We start from the raw sequence: 17,988 nt of genomic DNA, 5'->3' as shown, positions 1-17,988 counted from the left end.
TCATCTTGGTCATTAGTCATCTTGGTCATTAGTCATCTTGGTCATTACAAGTAAACAAATAAATACAAATGCAAACTCTGATTCTCATGAAACTAACACACACACACACGCACGCACGCACGCACGCACGCACACACACACACACACACACACACACACACACACACACACACACACACACATACACACACACACAGTCTGTGTTGATGTTTTAGGACAGTCTGATGATGTTTTAGGACAGTCTGATGATGATGTTTTAGAACAGTCTGATGATGATGTTTTAGGACAGTCTGCTGTTGTTTTAGGACAGTCCGATGCTAATGTTTTAGGACAGTCTGATGATGATGATGTTGTAGGACAGTCTGATGATTTTTTAGGACAGTCTGATGTAGATGTTTTAGACTTAAACATGACATGAAGTCAACATGTAAACACACTAATGCATACCACACACAGTTTGAATGAGGTTATCCGTTTGAGAGAGAGAAGTTTTAGAACTCTATCTCTCTTGAGTTGATTATCTGTCGCTACATACTCTGTTATGTAGGACAGAGTGGGTTAGTGGATTAATGTTTGTCTTCTTCCCATTGGCATGTTGTACAGAGCCCTGTGAATATTTCACAGACTAAAGCCGCCTTTCATCGGTGAAACGGTAGTTGATTAATCGCGCCTGGCTGTCAGACAGACATGACATGTTCCATTTGATACACAGATCGAAGACTCCACTGCTGTCATTTGGAGGAACGCGCACAATATCCCAACTGGTAAGGAAGTTAAATATAGTTTTATGATCATGTCTTGACGAAGAAAATGTTTCTTTAGACTATTTTGTTTACGTAATGACTTCTGAGCTTTGATAGCGGACTGTTGCAGACGAATCTCGACATACAATAGATTGACCGTTAAACCTGAAGAAGGTTTACTTAAACAGTGAATGATCTTTTGGAATGATTAGAATCGGTTAGAATCCATTTACAATCTGAAATGCCTACTCTATTGTATTGTTCTACATTTTGAAACAATTGTGAAAACAGTTGACGATTATAGTGATATCCAAAGCGTTCTTCTCCGTTTATTGTTCCATAAACGTTATGTTGAATGCCATTGAAATAGAATGATTAGAATATATATATATATATATAGAATATAAATAGAATCATTCAAATGCTATGGTTGATTTATTCTCATTCAGATCAACATGGAGAAGCCCTGCATACTGGCCACTACCTTCGGAGCACATGGAGGCATCTACAAATGCTTTGCACCTGTTGTCGAGAAACACTTCACCATTATCCCATACGAGACATTCCTGCTAGACCAGAAGAATCTGTCAGAACAGGTCAAAGCAGTGTTTGTATGGGGCGTTACCCTGAAAGTTGACAGAGGTCTGATGCAGTCTCTGCCTAACCTCAAGGTGGTGGTTAACGGAGGGGTGGGAGTGAACCATCTGGACATACCCATGATCAACAGCTTTGGGGTGAAGGTGTGCAACACCCCTCATGTTGTTGACAATGCCACTGCCGACATCGGGATGGGTTTGATGCTGGCGTCTGCAAGGAAGATCGTCGAAGGTAGGCCTACTGTATGTCAGAAACTCAGAGTTAGTCGTTTCTCATTCAAACATATAGGGCCAGTTTCCCATACACAGATGAAGTCTAGTTCTGGATTAAGAAGAATGATCAATGAAGAATCTCTATTGAAAGTGCTTTTTAATCCAGGACTAGTCTTAATCTGTTTCCGGGGGAACCCGCCCATAAAGTGACAGAATGAAACCCCTTCTATTCCTTATCATATTCCTACAGGTCACCATTACACCCTAACCCACAACAATGAGGACTTGCCAGAGAGCTCCATGGGTATGGACGTCAGCGGGGCCACCCTGGGCATCATCGGTATGGGGAGGATAGGATACAAGGTGGCCAGGAGGGCCCAGGCATTTGATATGAAGATCCTCTATCATAACAGGAACCGCAGGTGGTAATAATACATTGGATTGGACATACTTCCCAAACACACGCAAAGACACCTCACATCCAAAGTACATCAAATACAGGTCAAATTAAATCAGCAGGACGTTACTCAATCTAGACAGTAGAATGGCTGTGGTTAAGGTTTAGGTTTAGACATTGGTCTGCTGTGTGATTCTGAAAGCTACACATTCACCCTGTTCATTCATTTACTACTCATTTACTTATTCAAACTAAATTAGGATTTGAACTCTAAACTCACTGTAACACAGACTCAGTACCCAAACAGACTTCTTTCATCTTTCATTTATTCTGAAGACAATGTGATTGTAGTTTCTTTACTTGTATTTTCTTTCTTTCCAGGAAAGAGGAAGAGAGAGCAGTGGGAGCGATGTACTGTGCCAACATGGAGGATCTGCTCCAGCAGTCAGACTTTGTGATGGTGGTGGTGAACCTGTCACCTGCCACCCAGAAACTGATCGGTGCCAAGGAACTAGCCATGATGAAACCTACCAGCACTCTCATCAACATCAGTAGAGGTATGACCAGACCATAGAGTTAGAATAAGTAGAATGGCCCTCCCCATTCAGGTCATTATGAGTGTCCCCGTAGCAGTAAGTCAGTGATTCTATATCTATGGACCTGACACACATAAGACTAAATCCTGACCTGAGATCTATGGGCGGAAGAACTTACGACTTTCACGTAAATCATGCATGGATGTAAATTAGAGTATTGTACAAAATGTGAGCCACACACAAGGACCTAAAGTTAGATTCACCCTAAAGTTATTGTGATCAGACTCTTAACTGGCCATAACAAATGTAATAAACATTGGAGCATTTGTTTTCACAGGCCTCGTTGTAGACCAAGATGCGTTGGTGGAAGCCCTCCTGAAGAAAGTGATCAGAGCTGCTGCACTGGATGTGACTTATCCTGAACCCCTACCAATGTTAGACTGATACCATGAACCCCTACCAATGTTAGACTGATACCATGAACCCCTACCAATGTTAGACTGATACCCTGAACCCCTACCAATGTTAGACTGATACCATAAACCCCTACCAATGTTAGACTGATACCCTAAACCCCTACCAATGTTAGACTGATACCCTAAACCCCTACCAATGTTAGACTGATACCCTAAACCCCTACCAATGTTAGACTGATACCATGAACCCCTACCAATGTTAGACTGATACCCTAAACCCCTACCAATGTTAGACTGATACCCTAAACCCCTACCAATGTTAGACTGATACCCTAAACCCTTACCAATGTTAGACTGATACCATGAACCCCTACCAATGTTAGACTGATACCATGAACCCCTACCAATGTTAGACTGATACCCTGAACCCCTACCAATGTTAGACTGATACCATGAACCCCTACCAATGTTAGACTGATACCCTGAACCCCTACCAATGTTAGACTGATACCCTAAACCCCTACCAATGTTAGACTGATACCCTGAACCCCTACCAATGTTAGACTGATACCATGAACCCCTACCAATGTTAGACTGATACCATGAACCCCTACCAATGTTAGACTGATACCATGAACCCCTACCAATGTTAGACTGATACCATGAACCCCTACCAATGTTAGACTGATACCATTAACCCCTACCAATGTTAGACTGATACCCTAAACCCCTACCAATGTTAGACTGATACCCTAAACCCCTACCAATGTTAGACTGATACCCTAAACCCTTACCAATGTTAGACTGATACCCTAAACCCTTACCAATGTTAGACTGATACCATGAACCCCTACCAATGTTAGACTGATACCATTAACCCCTACCAATGTTAGACTGATACCCTAAACCCCTACCAATGTTAGACTGATACCCTAAACCCTTACCAATGTTAGACTGATACCCTAAACCCCTACCAATGTTAGACTGATACCCTAAACCCCTACCAATGTTAGACTGATACCCTAAACCCTTACCAATGTTAGACTGATACCATGAACCCCTTCCAATGTTAGACTGATACCATGAACCCCTACCAATGTTAGACTGATACCCTGAACCCCTACCAATGTTAGACTGATACCATGAACCCCTACCAATCTTAGACTGATACCATGAACCCCTACCAATGTTAGACTGATACCATTAACCCCTACCAATATTAGACTGATACCATGAACCCCTACCAATGTTAGACTGATACCATGAACCCCTACCAATGTTAGACTGATACCATGAACCCCTACCAATGTTAGACTGATACCCTAAACCCCTACCAATGTTAGACTGATACCATGAACCCCTACCAATGTTAGACTGATACCATGAACCCCTACCAATGTTAGACTGATACCCTAAACCCCTACCAATGTTAGACTGATACCCTGAACCCTTACCAATGTTAGACTGATACCATGAACCCCTACCAATGTTAGACTGATACCATGAACCCCTACCAATGTTAGACTGATACCATTAACCCCTACCAATGTTAGACTGATACCCTAAACCCCTACCAATGTTAGACTGATACCCTAAACCCTTACCAATGTTAGACTGATACCCTAAACCCCTACCAATGTTAGACTGATACCATGAACCCCTACCAATGTTAGACTGATACCCTAAACCCCTACCAATGTTAGACTGATACCATGAACCCCTACCAATGTTAGACTGATACCCTAAACCCCTACCAATGTTAGACTGATACCCTAAACCCCTACCAATGTTAGACTGATACCATGAACCCCTACCAATGTTAGACTGATACCATGAACCCCTACCAATGTTAGACTGATACCCTAAACCCCTACCAATGTTAGACTGATACCCTAAACCCTTACCAATGTTAGACTGATACCCTAAACCCCTACCAATGTTAGACTGATACCCTAAACCCTTACCAATGTTAGACTGATACCATGAACCCCTACCAATGTTAGACTGATACCATTAACCCCTACCAATGTTAGACAGATACCCTAAACCCCTACCAATGTTAGACTGATACCCTAAACCCTTACCAATGTTAGACTGATACCCTAAACCCCTACCAATGTTAGACTGATACCCTAAACCCCTACCAATGTTAGACTGATACCCTAAACCCTTACCAATGTTAGACTGATACCATGAACCCCTACCAATGTTAGACTGATACCCTAAACCCCTACCAATGTTAGACTGATACCATGAACCCCTACCAATGTTAGACTGATACCCTAAACCCCTACCAATGTTAGACTGATACCATGAACCCCTACCAATGTTAGACTGATACCCTAAACCCCTACCAATGTTAGACTGATACCATGAACCCCTACCAATGTTAAACTGATACCCTAAACCCCTACCAATGTAAGACTGATACCCTATACCCCTACCAATGTTAGACTGATACCCTGAACCTCTACCAATGTAAGACTGATACCCTATACCCCTACCAATGTTAGACTGATACCCTAAACCCCTACCAATGTTAGACTGATACCCTAAACCCCTACCAATGTTAGACTGATACCCTAAACCCCTACCAATGTTAGACTGATACCCTAAACCCCTACCAATGTTAGACTGATACCATGAACCCCTCAAGCGCTCCAGAGTACTCCGTAATGTCAAAGTGAAAATGTTACAAATTAATACAAATTACATAACTAAAATATAGAAATTCAATAAGTATTCACCCCCTTTGTTTGGGCAAACCTAAATTAGTTCAGAAGTAAAAATGTGGCTTAAGAAATCACTTAAGTTATATGGACTCACTCTGTGTGAGAGTGGGAGGTTGTAGATAGAGGTTGACATGATTTTTTAATGACTACCCCTTCCTCTGTCCCCCATACAGTACATACAGCATCTTTAAGGTCACTCAGTCAAGTATTTCAAGCACGGATTCAACTACAAAGACCAGGGAGCTTTTCGAAAGCCTCATAAAGAAGGACAGTGATTGGTAGATGGGTAACAATAACAAATCGGACATTGAATATATCTTAGTCAAGTTAATAATTATGCTGTGGATGATGTATTAAATCACCCAAACACATCAAAGATGCAGTCGTCCTTCTGAACTGAGCTGCAGGACAGGAAGGAAACTGCTTAGGAATGTCACCATGAGGCCATTGGGAATTTTAAAACAGCTACAGAGCTTAGTGGCTGTTATGGGAGAAAACGGAGGATGGATCAACAACATTGTAGTGACCCCACAATAACCTAAACGACAGAGTGAAAAGAGGAATACAAATATACAGAATACATTTTTCCCAAAACATTCATATACAGTATATGTATGGATAAAGGCACTAAAATAATACTGTAAAAAAAAACTAAAACATGGCAAAGGAATACACTTTTTTTGGCCTAAATGCAAAGCCTTATGTTTGGGGCGAATCCAACACATCACTGAGTAACTGCCTCTTTATTTTCAAGCTGGTGTGGGTATGTTTGACATTGGCAAAGACGGGGTGTTTTTCAGGATGAAAAAAAGCAGGATGGAGCTAAGCACAATCGTAGAGGAAAACCTGCTTTGGCAGAACAATAACCTACAACACAAAGCCAAATCTACCAAGAAAAAAGTGAAGGTTCCTGAGAGGCCTAGTTACATTTTTGAAAATACTTTCTTTAGGCACTTGTATAACCCTCAAATAACACATTTCTGTTTATTTTTTCCTGGACAGAGGCCACCCCCTTGCTGCTCTTCCAAATGTCATCATCATGCCCCACATAGGGACCCACTCCGTTGAGACGACGCAGATAATGGTGGAGAAGATGGTGACCAACGCCCTGGCAGTGCTAGGAGGGAACCATCCTCCTGATGAGGTCAAGGTGTAGGTCAGAGAAGAGGCAACTTCTCCCTATTCCTCAGGAATCACCCTGGACCCTCCATGCCAGTTATAACTAGCTGCCATGCCTTAGAGCAGGGGTGTCAAACATACGGCCCCGAAGACGAGTAGCATCAAATATTTAGGAAACATTCATACAGTATCTTGACCGTGTCCAGCTCGCTAATAATCCCCGAAATTAGAGCTACACAGTCAGGGAGCAAATTTCTAAAATGATGGATAAAGGACTATTTTTTTTCTCACATTTTGACGGCAAGGAAATACAACACTTTCAATGCGGCCCTCCGGGGTCCTCGGGGTGCCCCCCTTCCAGCATTGGGGAACATCCCGCGCCATGTCTATTTCTATGGGCACAAGCAATGTTCATGACACAAACTGTTCACACCCCTCTGGTTGGTGGAGAGAATTTTGCAGGTTTAAAGCTTATTTCCTGCAATTCAACACATTCTGTCATGGGGTGCAATAAAATGTTGCAGTTTTAAAGCAAAAATATTCTTGCATTTCCGTACATTTTGCCATGTCTAATGTGTATACATGTGATATTTGTGTGATAAAAAAATGACCACAATATTTATGGGATAAAAAATAATAATAAAAAAAACGTTAGCTGACATGGGCTAGTTGATCTGGACATTTCTGACCAGTTATTTATACATAGCTCTCTAAGGTCTGCAATCACACATGACAAGAGGAACTGATGATGCACCACCCAATTTCACAATTGCAGCTTGTGCATTCTACTATTACAACTTTCAAAAGTAAGTTTAAAGCCGGACTGAATTCCGACCTCTCAGTTTGGGAACCATTGTTGTAGAAGACCTGCCTTAGAGGGTCCTAACTTCCACCATCACTGATCTAGCAGAATGTGGAAGGAAGGAGGACGGGGATGAAGGAAAGGAGAGGAGGAAAATGAGATAATCAGTATTGGTGACTTAGCCACCACAATGCAGCAGTGTCACTGATCAGAGAAGTCTTCGCCATCCACATTAATAAGCACCAAATCATAGCTCCGCCCTGGAAAATTCTCTAGAAGTTATGACACTATAGATAATAGAATGTTGGATAGAAATTGAATATATTGCTTCTGAATGGTGAATATGCCTTCTCAGACATGGAAATGTACTGTAATTTATATCACTTCATATTGACTGTTGATTTAACTCATTATAACCACTGATTATAAAGGTTTAGAGCATTATGCACGCTGTATTTCTAACTGCAAAAATAAACAACTTGACACACCTGTATTTTTTTTTGTGTATTAATGCGTCACACATATATACATCAAATGTTATAAATATTTAGTAAATCTGAAGCAAAGTTATAAGATATTTAGTAGTCCAATGTAATCCATCCCTACAGCACTTAAGAGAAGAAACTGCGTCCTCCGGTGGAGAGGAGAGGGAAGCTATGGAAAGGATGGGGGCGGTGATGTCATGATGGTTAACTTTACCCAATCCGTCGGCCCCGGTCCCGCACCAGTCAGCCGGGAACAACACAGTTTTTTTATGTGACAGAAGAAAGCAGTAATTACTCCCGCAGAAGTACGGGAAAACGGCTTTGTATGAAGAAGCGTAACTTTACGCACAGGCAGCAGACGGTGGATCAAACTGAACCCACAGACGTAGTAGTCTACAACCCACACAGAACCCAGTGGGGTTCTGAAGAATAAGAAAATGAATCGGAGTTTAAGTAAATCGCAGTCTTCTTTGCAGTATCGTGCGACAGTGGAAGTGAAAAGCAAAGTAAGTAGCCGCGCGGGAGTTGGGCATCCTGTTTTATAGGCTGACTATTGTTCCATTTGGAGAGGATGCTGTCTAGCTGCGCAATGTGCTCCCGATAAATGGAAGAATAACGGTCTTTGACTAAAATTAAATATAGTCCTACAACCAATATGTCACCCTAGTGTAGGCTACTGTCATTAAAAAAAAATGCGTTTATGCTTTTATGGTATGAAATAATCTGTTTACCACCAATTTGGTGGTCCATTCACCCATTCGTTTCTATTTTTACCTGTCATAAAATTATATTTTAGATTCTAAGTAATGTGTTATTACCTGCATATGTAATAGCCGATATTATGGCTATAAGCTAGATAGATTTTCTGCTCACAATTCTTGGCTGATCTACAGGTACATGTATATTTTGCTCCATATCATCTTAGTTTAGTCCAGTAGCCTAATACATTGCTGACACTCAATATCAAAAACGCAATTCGTCAATGAATTGCTTTGATGTGTCTAATAAGTATGGAAAGGACAACTTTTCTTTATCGTACAAAGTTTCTCTGAAACATTCTGTCTTTAGTATGGAGCAGAGTTCAGAAGGTTTTCCCTTAGCCGTTCCAACCCCGGGGAGTTCCAAGATTTCTACAAGCTCATCCTGCGCCTGCACCGTCTAACCAGCATCGATGTCATCATTGGCTATGCAGATATCCAGGGAGAGCTACTACCCGTCAACAACGATGACAACTTCTGCAAGGCCGTGTCCACTGCTCCTACCTTACTGCGGATCTTCATACAGAGACAAGGTATACACCCAGAACAGACCAGACAGTTGTTTTACTCTGAAGCCCTAAACACAACTAGCTGTAATTATGCAAGACTAAGCCAGTTATTATGGTTGTCTGTCATTAAAAAGGTAATAAAGACCAGGTAACATCGATAGGCTTCAATAACACTGAGATAATATATCATCCAAAGCTGAGACTGGAATACAAATATCCTTCTTGCAAGCCTTCTTCATACGGGATTTATCAGAGTTTGCATCAGGGAAGTTGTTTATGTGTGTCTCCACCAGCAGCAGAAGGGGAAGTCATTTAGTTGTCCAGGGTTGATGTTTATTTTCATGTAATTGCTGTGCGCTGCTATTTTCGTATGTTTATTTTACATGGTGGACTATCTACATTTGTTTCCCTTGTTTATGTACCCTCAGGAACTCCTGTTTATATAGTTTGTAGAGAATCAGAACATATTCTGCATGTTGACAGTATGATTTATGCCCTGGTTGTTGTGCTAAGTCAGAAGTTGTTTCTTGCCCACATTGACCCACACAGTAAAACAAACAATGCATCAATTTAGTTGCATTGTAGCCCTTAGGGGAATTAGGTATGTTAGTACATTTGACAAGTTTTGCCTTTCAAGACGTGTACTAACAGATTTCCTTTTCACAGAGGAAGTAGACGACAATACCTTCTGCCCCAATGCCACTGTGACACGCCGGAGGAAGGTGCCAGCGATCCCCCTGCCACGCGGCGACGTAAACCGCAAAAGGCCCACGGTCCACATCAGCAGGCCGCAGGACTTCCGCCCCATCTCGTCCATTATTGACACAGATTTCCTGCCCGCATCTCAGCGCCGGGTGCGCCTTTACCGCCAGGGCTCAGAGAGGCCCCTGGGGTTCTATATCCGGGATGGGACCACTGTGAGGGTGACTCCCCACGGCCTGGAGAAGGTACCTGGGATCTTCATCTCACGGCTGGTCCCTGGAGGCCTGGCTGAGAGCACAGGGCTGCTGGCCATCAACGACCAGGTGCTTGAGGTGAATGGGATTGAGGTGATGGGCAAGGTGTTAGACCAGGTAACAGACATGATGATCGCAAACAGTCACAATCTTATCATCACGGTGAAGCCGGTGAACCAGCGTAATAACATAGTGCGTACCGGCAGCTGGATGTCGGGGATAAACTCAGGCAGTGTCAGCTCTTTAGACTACCAGAGTTACCACAGCATGCCCATCTGTCAGAGTTACCACAGCATGCCCATCTGTGTGGGAGCCTACAGCCTCACTGATGACGAGCTGCAGAGCGACGAGGACTTGGACATTGTGATTGAGAGAAGACTCAGAAACTCATCCCGTCGCTCCAGTGCCTCCACCTCCACAGCCTCCCGTTCCCAGGCTTGGTCCCAGCCCCAGCAGAGTCCTAGGCCTTCTCCTAGGCCATCCACCCGACGCCCTCCCCGTCGGCCTTACTCTGTCATCTCCTCAACCTCCTATCACTCACAGCCCAGCCTCACTAACCTGAACCTCAGACTGAACCGAGACCTGACCCTGCAGCAGCACTACGGCAGCAGCCCAGCCATCAGGGAGATGAATGGAGGTGTGTTTAACCACAGCAGCCTGCTCACCCTGAGGACAGAGCTACGACGCAGCCTGGTGCTACAGAGGGGAGGGGTGGAGGAGGACGGAATGGTCATCACCTTGTGATTCTACAGTCAGATTCTAGAACACTACAAACCACAGGGGGCTGCTGAGGGGAGGACGGAATGGTCATCACCTTGTGATTCTACAGTCAGATTCTAGAACACTACAAACCACAGGGAGGGGAGGACGGCACATAAAAATGGCCAGAATTAAGTGAATGGTATGGTATAAAACACGTGTTTGATTAAACCACGTGTTTGATGCATTTGATACCATTCCACTCATTCTGCTCCAGCCATTACCACGAGCCTGTCCTCCCTAATTAAGCCTTTGTTATACCTTTTCAATGCTTGAGACGGAGGAGACGTTTCTTATTGGCTGGGTCCCAAATGGCACAACATTTCCTATATAGCGCACTGCTTTGACCTGGACCCTGGTCACAAGTAGTGCACTATAAAGGGAATAGGGTGTTGATGATACATTGTGAATTCAGGGATCTGACCTTTTGAACCCACTTAAATGTTGTCCCTCTCAGCGTCAGTCTCTCAGCACATTTGAAACCACAAAGCGGAGCTCCTAAGTATTTAATATGGAAATAGTCATGAAACACCATTATGTATTATTAGTAAATCCAGTTCTGGCACTTGTTGTTATACTGTGAATGTGCATGTCCTTTACATGTACTGCTGATGCATTGTGTAGAGAGATTGTATTATTAAAGCTACAGCACTGTTGTGGTTTTATTATGTCTCCCAAGTGGCACAGCGGTCTAAGTCACTGCATCTCAGCGCTAGAGGCGTCACTACAGACCCTGGTTCGATTCCAGACTGTATCACAACCGGTCGTGATTGGGAGTCCCATAGGGCGGCGCACAATTGGCCCGTCATTGTAAATAAGAATTTGTCCTGAACTGACTTGCCTAGTTAAATAAAGGTTAAATAAATATGTCTAATGCCATTTATGAGGAATAAATCCTTAACTATCCCCTTAACAAAATATCAAGCCATTATGTGTGTCCCAAATGTCATTATGAACTGTGTCATTATGAACTGTCATTATGAACTGTGTCATTATGAATTCTGTCATTATGAACTGTGTCATTATGAATTGTGTCATTATAAACTGTCATTATGAACTGTGTCATTATGAACTGTGTCATTATGAACTGTCATTATGAACTGTGTCATTATGAACTGTCATTATGAACTGTGTCATTATGAACTGTGACATTATGAATTGTGTCATTATGAACTGTGTCATTATGAATTGTGTCATTATGAATTGTGTCATTATGAACTGTGTCATTATGAATTGTGTCATTATAAACTGTCATTATGAACTGTGTCATTATGAACTGTGTCATTATGAACTGTGTCATTATGAATTGTGTCATTATGAATTGTGTCATTATGAACTGTGTCATTATGAACTGTGTCATTATGAACTGTGTCATTATGAATTGTGTGAGCCACTGGCATTTGTATCTGTGAGTTTTCAGCCCTTCTGTCCACATACTTTGATTAAAGAGCATGTGGGCTAAATATCAACCACAGTTTCAGTGATTTGTGATTTGCTTACAGTAGGCCCAGTAGGTTTAACTCAAAGATGAAACAAAACAGTCTCCCTGACCCACTTCAACAATACAGATGTAGACCATGCTTGCTGATAAGTTATCAAAAATATTGTTCAAGTACCTAATGCTTGACCCTGTCTTGAGCTCACCTCTGACCTGGTATGATATTTGTTGTCATAATGTTCTGCTTATGGGAAAATGACATTGACCAGAAATACTTAGAGCTGCAGAAATCTCTCATTGAACCAGGCAAATTTGAATTCTAGAATCCTATATGTATTCCATAAAAATTCTATATTCTGTATTCTATATTCAATATGAAGATATGTCATGTTTACCTATTGTAGTTTATTCCGCGGAAGGTGTGATTTCACAGGGTGCCCCAAGCTGCAACAGGTATGATATGAATTGATGAGTGTGATACACCTGGTGGCAACAGGTGTGGTCCCCAGTGGTGATCAAGGTCAACTCAATTGTTCTACTGTGCTCAAAATGGTCCAGGTTAAGAATTAGAGACACACTCATTTGATTGGAGGGTCATGACCATGCAATATGTTAATGAGCAAACGTCACTTCCTCACTTCCTGTGCGCCATGTTTCCTATCAATAGTTGGATCATGCTCTTCAACAGAACAAACAAAAGAAATGGTTGATTAAAAATAGAGGAAATTCTGCCATTATTGGTATTATAGGCGAAGAAAGCGATTTGATAAGTGCATGCCGAGTATTTCATGGTATATTTTTAATAGCCGTGTGGTGCGCGCGCCTAAGCTCTTCTCCACTCGGATTGGTGAAAACAGACTCACGAGCACGCACTCAGTCGAGAGCTTTCTCTTCGACTGCCAGGTCGTGTAAGGTACACTTTCCCAAATGTATCTTCACTATATATCTGCATGATTAACATTGTGTCCAAAACGTTGTTGCAATTCACCAAATATTTAAATCCTGCCGCCAAATGTGTATGAGTGGTGAAGTTACCTCAGTGACCTGTCTGTGTGTGCATGCAAATTAGGCAAAATGCGATGCTAGCGTCAGTCATCCAGCTAGCTAACAACTGTTTTAGCTGGCTTGCGCAGATGCAGTATTATTATGCATCCTGATTATTTATCAGTGGTTTGGTATTTCTCTGCTCATTCTTCGTAGTTATTTGCTAGCCAGTAACATCCAACTGTCAGTGTGCCATTCACAGAATTATGTAACTTCTCTTAACTGCAGTTTATCGCAGCAGACGAAGTGACCAAATGATACGTTTTACTACTTGGCTGGCATTGCGTTCATGTAGCCAGTAACGAAAACCGAGGAACGTACCATTTCCGCCAACAATGACTAATGACAAAGTTGTTATCATTTTATATATAACTATTTATGGGATTCAGAGGCAACCGCTTGCTTGGCCTACTAGTCCAGAGGCACCTCCACTATAAATGCTGCTTTGTATCACTGACACTGAAGTGGTTATTGTTTACAGTATATACAACAACAAAAAACTGATTTAAAATGTATTGTTTTTGTTTCTAGGCCTACCTCTGGCTTGTGAAATGAACCTTTTATTTATTGCTGTGTGTTTTGCTCGTGCAGGGAAAAGATGTACCAACTACCTGTGGAGAAATTGGACAAAATCAGACAATCAAGGAAGAGAGTCAAAGATATTCTATGTGACATTGGACTTGACAACTGCAAAAAGTTGCTGGATGTAAGTTGTGTTTGTCCACTACAAATGTTCAAGCACAGATATTAGTGGGACTTCGTTCACTGTGGCTACTCTTAATAGAATATTGATAGATTCATTTTTGCATTAACCCTCTCTTGGTCTATTTTGTTTTCCAGGATCTTAAATGCTTTGATGCAGGAGACGACTGTTTTGAGAACACAGACTGGGAGGATCTAACGGACGGTTACCATGGCAAAAGGAGAAAAAGGGTACGCTCATCATTGTGGACGACAAGTCATTTATTATTCTGTCATAATAGCTGTTGCACTACTGTAATATGTCTTAACCTTATATTTTAAATGTAACATTCATATTTAAATCACATGCTAACGTCATCATTATTATTTAAATCACTCAGTGGCCATATCGCAGGGAGATGCTCTGCTGTGCCCTGTGCTGGTTCTCTACCCGGTCATGGTACACCTTCAGAGGACACGTCCAGCGCTGTCACGAGGAGGAGGAAGACATCAGCGCCCTGTCCTCCTGCCCCAACTGTTCCTTCATCAGCCAGCCTGATGTCACCAATCAACACATCAAGCTGTTCCACGGGGGCTCAGCCAAAACCACCAGTGCCTCATGTACTTTAACCTCCACCACGTCCCATACTACCATCCATTCAGTCTCCACCACTGACGTAGGAGACAAATACTCGTGTCGGGGCTGTGGGTTCCACGACTCGCTGTTCTATGTCATGAGAAAACACGTCCTGGTGAACCACTACGGGTCGTTGTTGAACCGTTACTATGGTCACCGGAACGAAGCGGAACAGACAGCGGGCGGGGTCAAATTGTCCACGTTCTTCTGCAGGATGTGTAACATGCCGGCGGAGACGTCGGAGCACCTGCTCTACCACATTCTGAGCTCAGACAAACACAAGGAACTGCACGAGCACATCAGGCCCTTCATCGTCGAACACGTCAACACCAACCTCAAAACTAGCATAAGGAACGGCCCGCAGCAGAAGCTTCCGAACCTGGCTCCCAGGGCTGTCCAAAAAGTAGTCTCTCTGGTCTCCAAGAACAGTAACCAACAGCAACCCAACGGAAGGTCCATATCAAAAAACCCTTCCACCGGTACTATGCTTCTGGCTGCTCCAAATAACACAACGGCCCTTGTGTGTGGTCCAAACCAGAGGCACATGTTCCTCGCCACACAGGGCCCAGTAGGAAACGGCTTAGTACTCACTCAGCGGGCAGTTACTTCTCTTCAGAACCGTGCTGCCTTGCCCACCTCCACACTCGTCAAAGCTGGTCCCATCAGAATGATGCTGCCCAACACCCAGCAGAATGCCACCAAACCGTTACCGATAACAATTAGAGTTCCCCAACAACAACAACAACAGCAGCCCCGACAGGTCCTACTTCCACCTGGTGTCCAAATCAATGTCCAAAACAAGATGGGTGGTGGTTCCCAGCCCTTTATGTTGACCCAGTCTGGTCCCAGAGGAGCCGTCATGTCCTCCCAGTCTGTCCGTCTGGTCCCTACTGGCAACAAGGTAAACGGCATGCCAACCTACACACTGGAAACGGTTCAGGTTGCCATGCCAGTCCAGTCTGCTGGGGTCACCCAAATTGTCAATAAAGGTGTGCTTGTGACGCAGAACATGACCACTCTACAACAGCAGAACAAGCCGTCGACTATTATCGTCATGGGAAACGGTACGGTGTCCAATCAAGCGCCTGGCACGGCCGTGATGAACCTAACACAAGGTGACAACGGCACTGAGAAACCCAAAGAGTTGGCTGTGCAGACACAATTTCTGAAGAAGATGGAGAATAACACAGTGAAATGCACAAGATGTAAAACGTTATTGTCGGAGAAGGGTATTTTTCAGCATTTGTTGCATGGTCTGCAGTGTTTACTCTGCCCATTGGTGTTCTATTCCATCCAGCAAGTCATGGTACACATGGGTAAGGAACACAAGCTCTCAGACAAAGCCAACTGTGACGTCCTCAAAGAGAAATATCGTTTGGGAATCGATCCCCAGGGGGGCCTTTTGTTTCCCTTTTTTGACATGAGCGCAACTGTCCCTAAAGACCTGCTTGCAGACAAGGAGCTAAACGTGGTTCTGGTCACATCGACTAAAGACCGGATCTATCTGAAGCTGAGACGAGAGTCCATCAAGTCAGCATATCAAAACCTAGCAAAAGACGGTTGTCCCTTCTGTCCAGAGAAGCCTCAGAACGGGGAGGATTACGAGCTCCATCTGAAGACAAAGCATCACATTGTACCCACCATACATGCCATACTGAAGGCCCCAGCCTTCAAGTGTGTATACTGCCTGGGGGTGTACACAGACAAGTCCACTTCCAAAACCATCTCCATACACGTCCAGCGCTGCAGGTGTGCCCCCAAGGCAGCCAAGGATGCAGAGAGATTGATCAACCCTGATCCAAATGCCCAGACAATCAACGGTGGCGTGCCGGCCGCTGCCCTGGATCAGAGCAGACCGAGTAGGTCTAGGGAAGCGACAGGGGGGGCCACCAAGCAGCAGGTGGGGCACAAATCCAAACCTGGTGCTTTTACATTTGACCCCACTGTGTCCCTGTTGCTAGATCCCACAGGAATGGAGATGCTTCCCTTCCAGGATAGAAAGGAGTTCCTCACCAGATACTTCCACCAGAGGCCCTACCTGTCTAGGAAAGAGATGGAGGCCCTGGCGGGCCGTCTGTGGTTCCAGAGGACTGATGTGGCGTCTCTGTTTGGGGCGAAGCGCAGCCGGTGTATGAAAGCACTCCGACAGAAGAAGACTAAGGTTCTGATGGGGTTTAACTGGACTGAGCTGAGCAAGCTGAAGCACGACCTTGTTGTTCCAGAGATTGAACCTGAAAAGAAAGCTGAGCCAGGGAACGTAAATGTCTAACTTACTGTATGCACAGTCATTCTGCAGACAGAATGCATTCAAAGCGAGTCAGTGTGCAAAAAACAAACAAGGAAATATATGAACCAAATTGCAAGCTGTGTTTATCTAGAAGATATATTTTGGATGTATAGAAAGAAACGGTGATAGCCCTTGTCATTATTTTCTTATTATAAAAAGGGAATTTTAAAGGAAACGATGTCATCGAGACAACATTTAAAGACGAGAAAGAGTCATGAGAATTAGATGTCCCCTTTTGAGGTCATGGAGAAAAAAAGTCTGACTAGTATTTTGTCAATTAACACTTGAGTTTATACATTGTACCCATTTTGACAAAAAAGACAGTTGTGGACCAATTTGATTTTGTACAATTGTAAAGAGTGTTTAGTAGAATTGAAACGTGTGTAGATATTTTATACGATCTGTTAATATACCCAAGAACTTGTGGACACATACAATATTTATTTGGAATCTCATGTCATTGATGATATGTACAGTGTAACTTCACAGCCTGGGCAGCTTGTAAACACGCACTATTTGGCTCAAAAACTAAAGCAGTTTATTAGCGTAATATGCTGTAGTATATAATATTCAAGATGCATAGTACAAGTGCCTCGGTTCTCCTATAGAAGTTTTCATGGTGTGCTAAATTAAAGGATGTGTGTTTTTCTTCTTTTCTAGAGATGAACTCGTTGATCTGTGTTTTTGTTTTGCACATAAATTACCATATTTGTTAAAATGTTAGTTTGTTTCTTTATTGGGTTTGGCGTGTGGATTAAAATGAATTAAATATAGTATGTCCTGGCTTGAAATACACCCAACAAGTCTACTAGTAGATTTATAAAAATTGTATTAACAATTTGAATTAATATTATCTAACCTTATCTGTGGTATAAATCCA

General features: G+C 42.9%; 3 protein-coding genes across 6 annotated transcripts; all 3 read left to right on the top strand.

Moving 5' to 3' along the window:
* The first annotated feature begins 608 nt into the window (after positions 1-608).
* LOC149984781 (uncharacterized) lies at positions 609-8,047 on the top strand. 3 transcript variants are annotated; one of them, XM_090186683.1, is made up of 7 exons: positions 620-764; positions 1,193-1,571; positions 1,803-1,977; positions 2,331-2,506; positions 2,823-2,919; positions 6,636-6,680; positions 6,761-8,047. In XM_090186683.1, the coding sequence occupies exons 1-7, from the start codon at positions 693-695 to the stop codon at positions 6,771-6,773; spliced, it is 957 nt and encodes a 318-aa protein (XP_090042809.1). In that variant the 5' UTR covers positions 620-692; the 3' UTR covers positions 6,774-8,047. The 3 variants fall into 3 exon arrangements, with proteins under 3 accessions (XP_090042807.1, XP_090042809.1, XP_090042806.1); XM_090186681.1 differs by having other exon boundaries at positions 609-764; positions 1,803-1,974; positions 6,636-8,047; XM_090186680.1 differs by having other exon boundaries at positions 6,636-8,047.
* Positions 8,048-8,124: 77 nt separating this feature from the next.
* LOC149984780 (partitioning defective 6 homolog gamma-like) lies at positions 8,125-12,490 on the top strand. The gene is made up of 3 exons (XM_090186677.1): positions 8,125-8,545; positions 9,108-9,330; positions 9,973-12,490. Exons 1-3 carry the CDS (start codon positions 8,477-8,479, stop codon positions 11,004-11,006), a joined length of 1,326 nt encoding a protein of 441 aa, XP_090042803.1. The 5' UTR covers positions 8,125-8,476; the 3' UTR covers positions 11,007-12,490.
* Positions 12,491-13,073: 583 nt separating this feature from the next.
* LOC149984779 (activity-dependent neuroprotective protein 2a-like) lies at positions 13,074-17,826 on the top strand. Of its 2 annotated transcripts, none has more exons than XM_090186594.1 (4): positions 13,074-13,372; positions 14,095-14,209; positions 14,344-14,436; positions 14,586-17,826. In XM_090186594.1, the coding sequence occupies exons 2-4, from the start codon at positions 14,102-14,104 to the stop codon at positions 17,088-17,090; spliced, it is 2,706 nt and encodes a 901-aa protein (XP_090042720.1). In that variant the 5' UTR covers positions 13,074-13,372; positions 14,095-14,101; the 3' UTR covers positions 17,091-17,826. The 2 variants fall into 2 exon arrangements, with proteins under 2 accessions (XP_090042720.1, XP_090042727.1); XM_090186601.1 differs by having other exon boundaries at positions 13,110-13,367; positions 14,586-17,820.
* Positions 17,827-17,988: the final 162 nt, after the last annotated feature.

The sequence above is a fragment of the Oncorhynchus mykiss genome, chromosome 2, assembly GCF_057628025.1.
Source record: "Oncorhynchus mykiss isolate SJ-2025 chromosome 2, ASM5762802v1, whole genome shotgun sequence".
Classification (NCBI taxonomy): domain Eukaryota; kingdom Metazoa; phylum Chordata; class Actinopteri; order Salmoniformes; family Salmonidae; genus Oncorhynchus; species Oncorhynchus mykiss.
The sequence above is the reverse complement of the archived record's forward strand: the minus strand, read 5'-3'. Positions and strand labels throughout refer to the sequence as shown.

Coding starts and splice junctions, on each gene's coding strand:
- LOC149984780 (XM_090186677.1), top strand. CDS start 8,477: ATGAATCGGAGTTTAAGTAAATCGCAGTCTTCTTTGCAGTATCGTGCG. Junction 8,546..9,107: donor CAGTGGAAGTGAAAAGCAAA/GTAAGTAGCCGC, acceptor TTCTGTCTTTAG/TATGGAGCAGAGTTCAGAAG. Junction 9,331..9,972: donor GATCTTCATACAGAGACAAG/GTATACACCCAG, acceptor TCCTTTTCACAG/AGGAAGTAGACGACAATACC.
- LOC149984781 (XM_090186680.1), top strand. CDS start 693: ATGTTCCATTTGATACACAGATCGAAGACTCCACTGCTGTCATTTGGA. Junction 1,572..1,802: donor TGCAAGGAAGATCGTCGAAG/GTAGGCCTACTG, acceptor ATATTCCTACAG/GTCACCATTACACCCTAACC. Junction 1,978..2,330: donor CATAACAGGAACCGCAGGTG/GTAATAATACAT, acceptor CTTTCTTTCCAG/GAAAGAGGAAGAGAGAGCAG.
- LOC149984779 (XM_090186601.1), top strand. CDS start 13,234: ATGCCGAGTATTTCATGGTATATTTTTAATAGCCGTGTGGTGCGCGCG. Junction 13,368..14,094: donor CTCTTCGACTGCCAGGTCGT/GTAAGGTACACT, acceptor TTGCTCGTGCAG/GGAAAAGATGTACCAACTAC. Junction 14,437..14,585: donor ATGGCAAAAGGAGAAAAAGG/GTACGCTCATCA, acceptor TAAATCACTCAG/TGGCCATATCGCAGGGAGAT.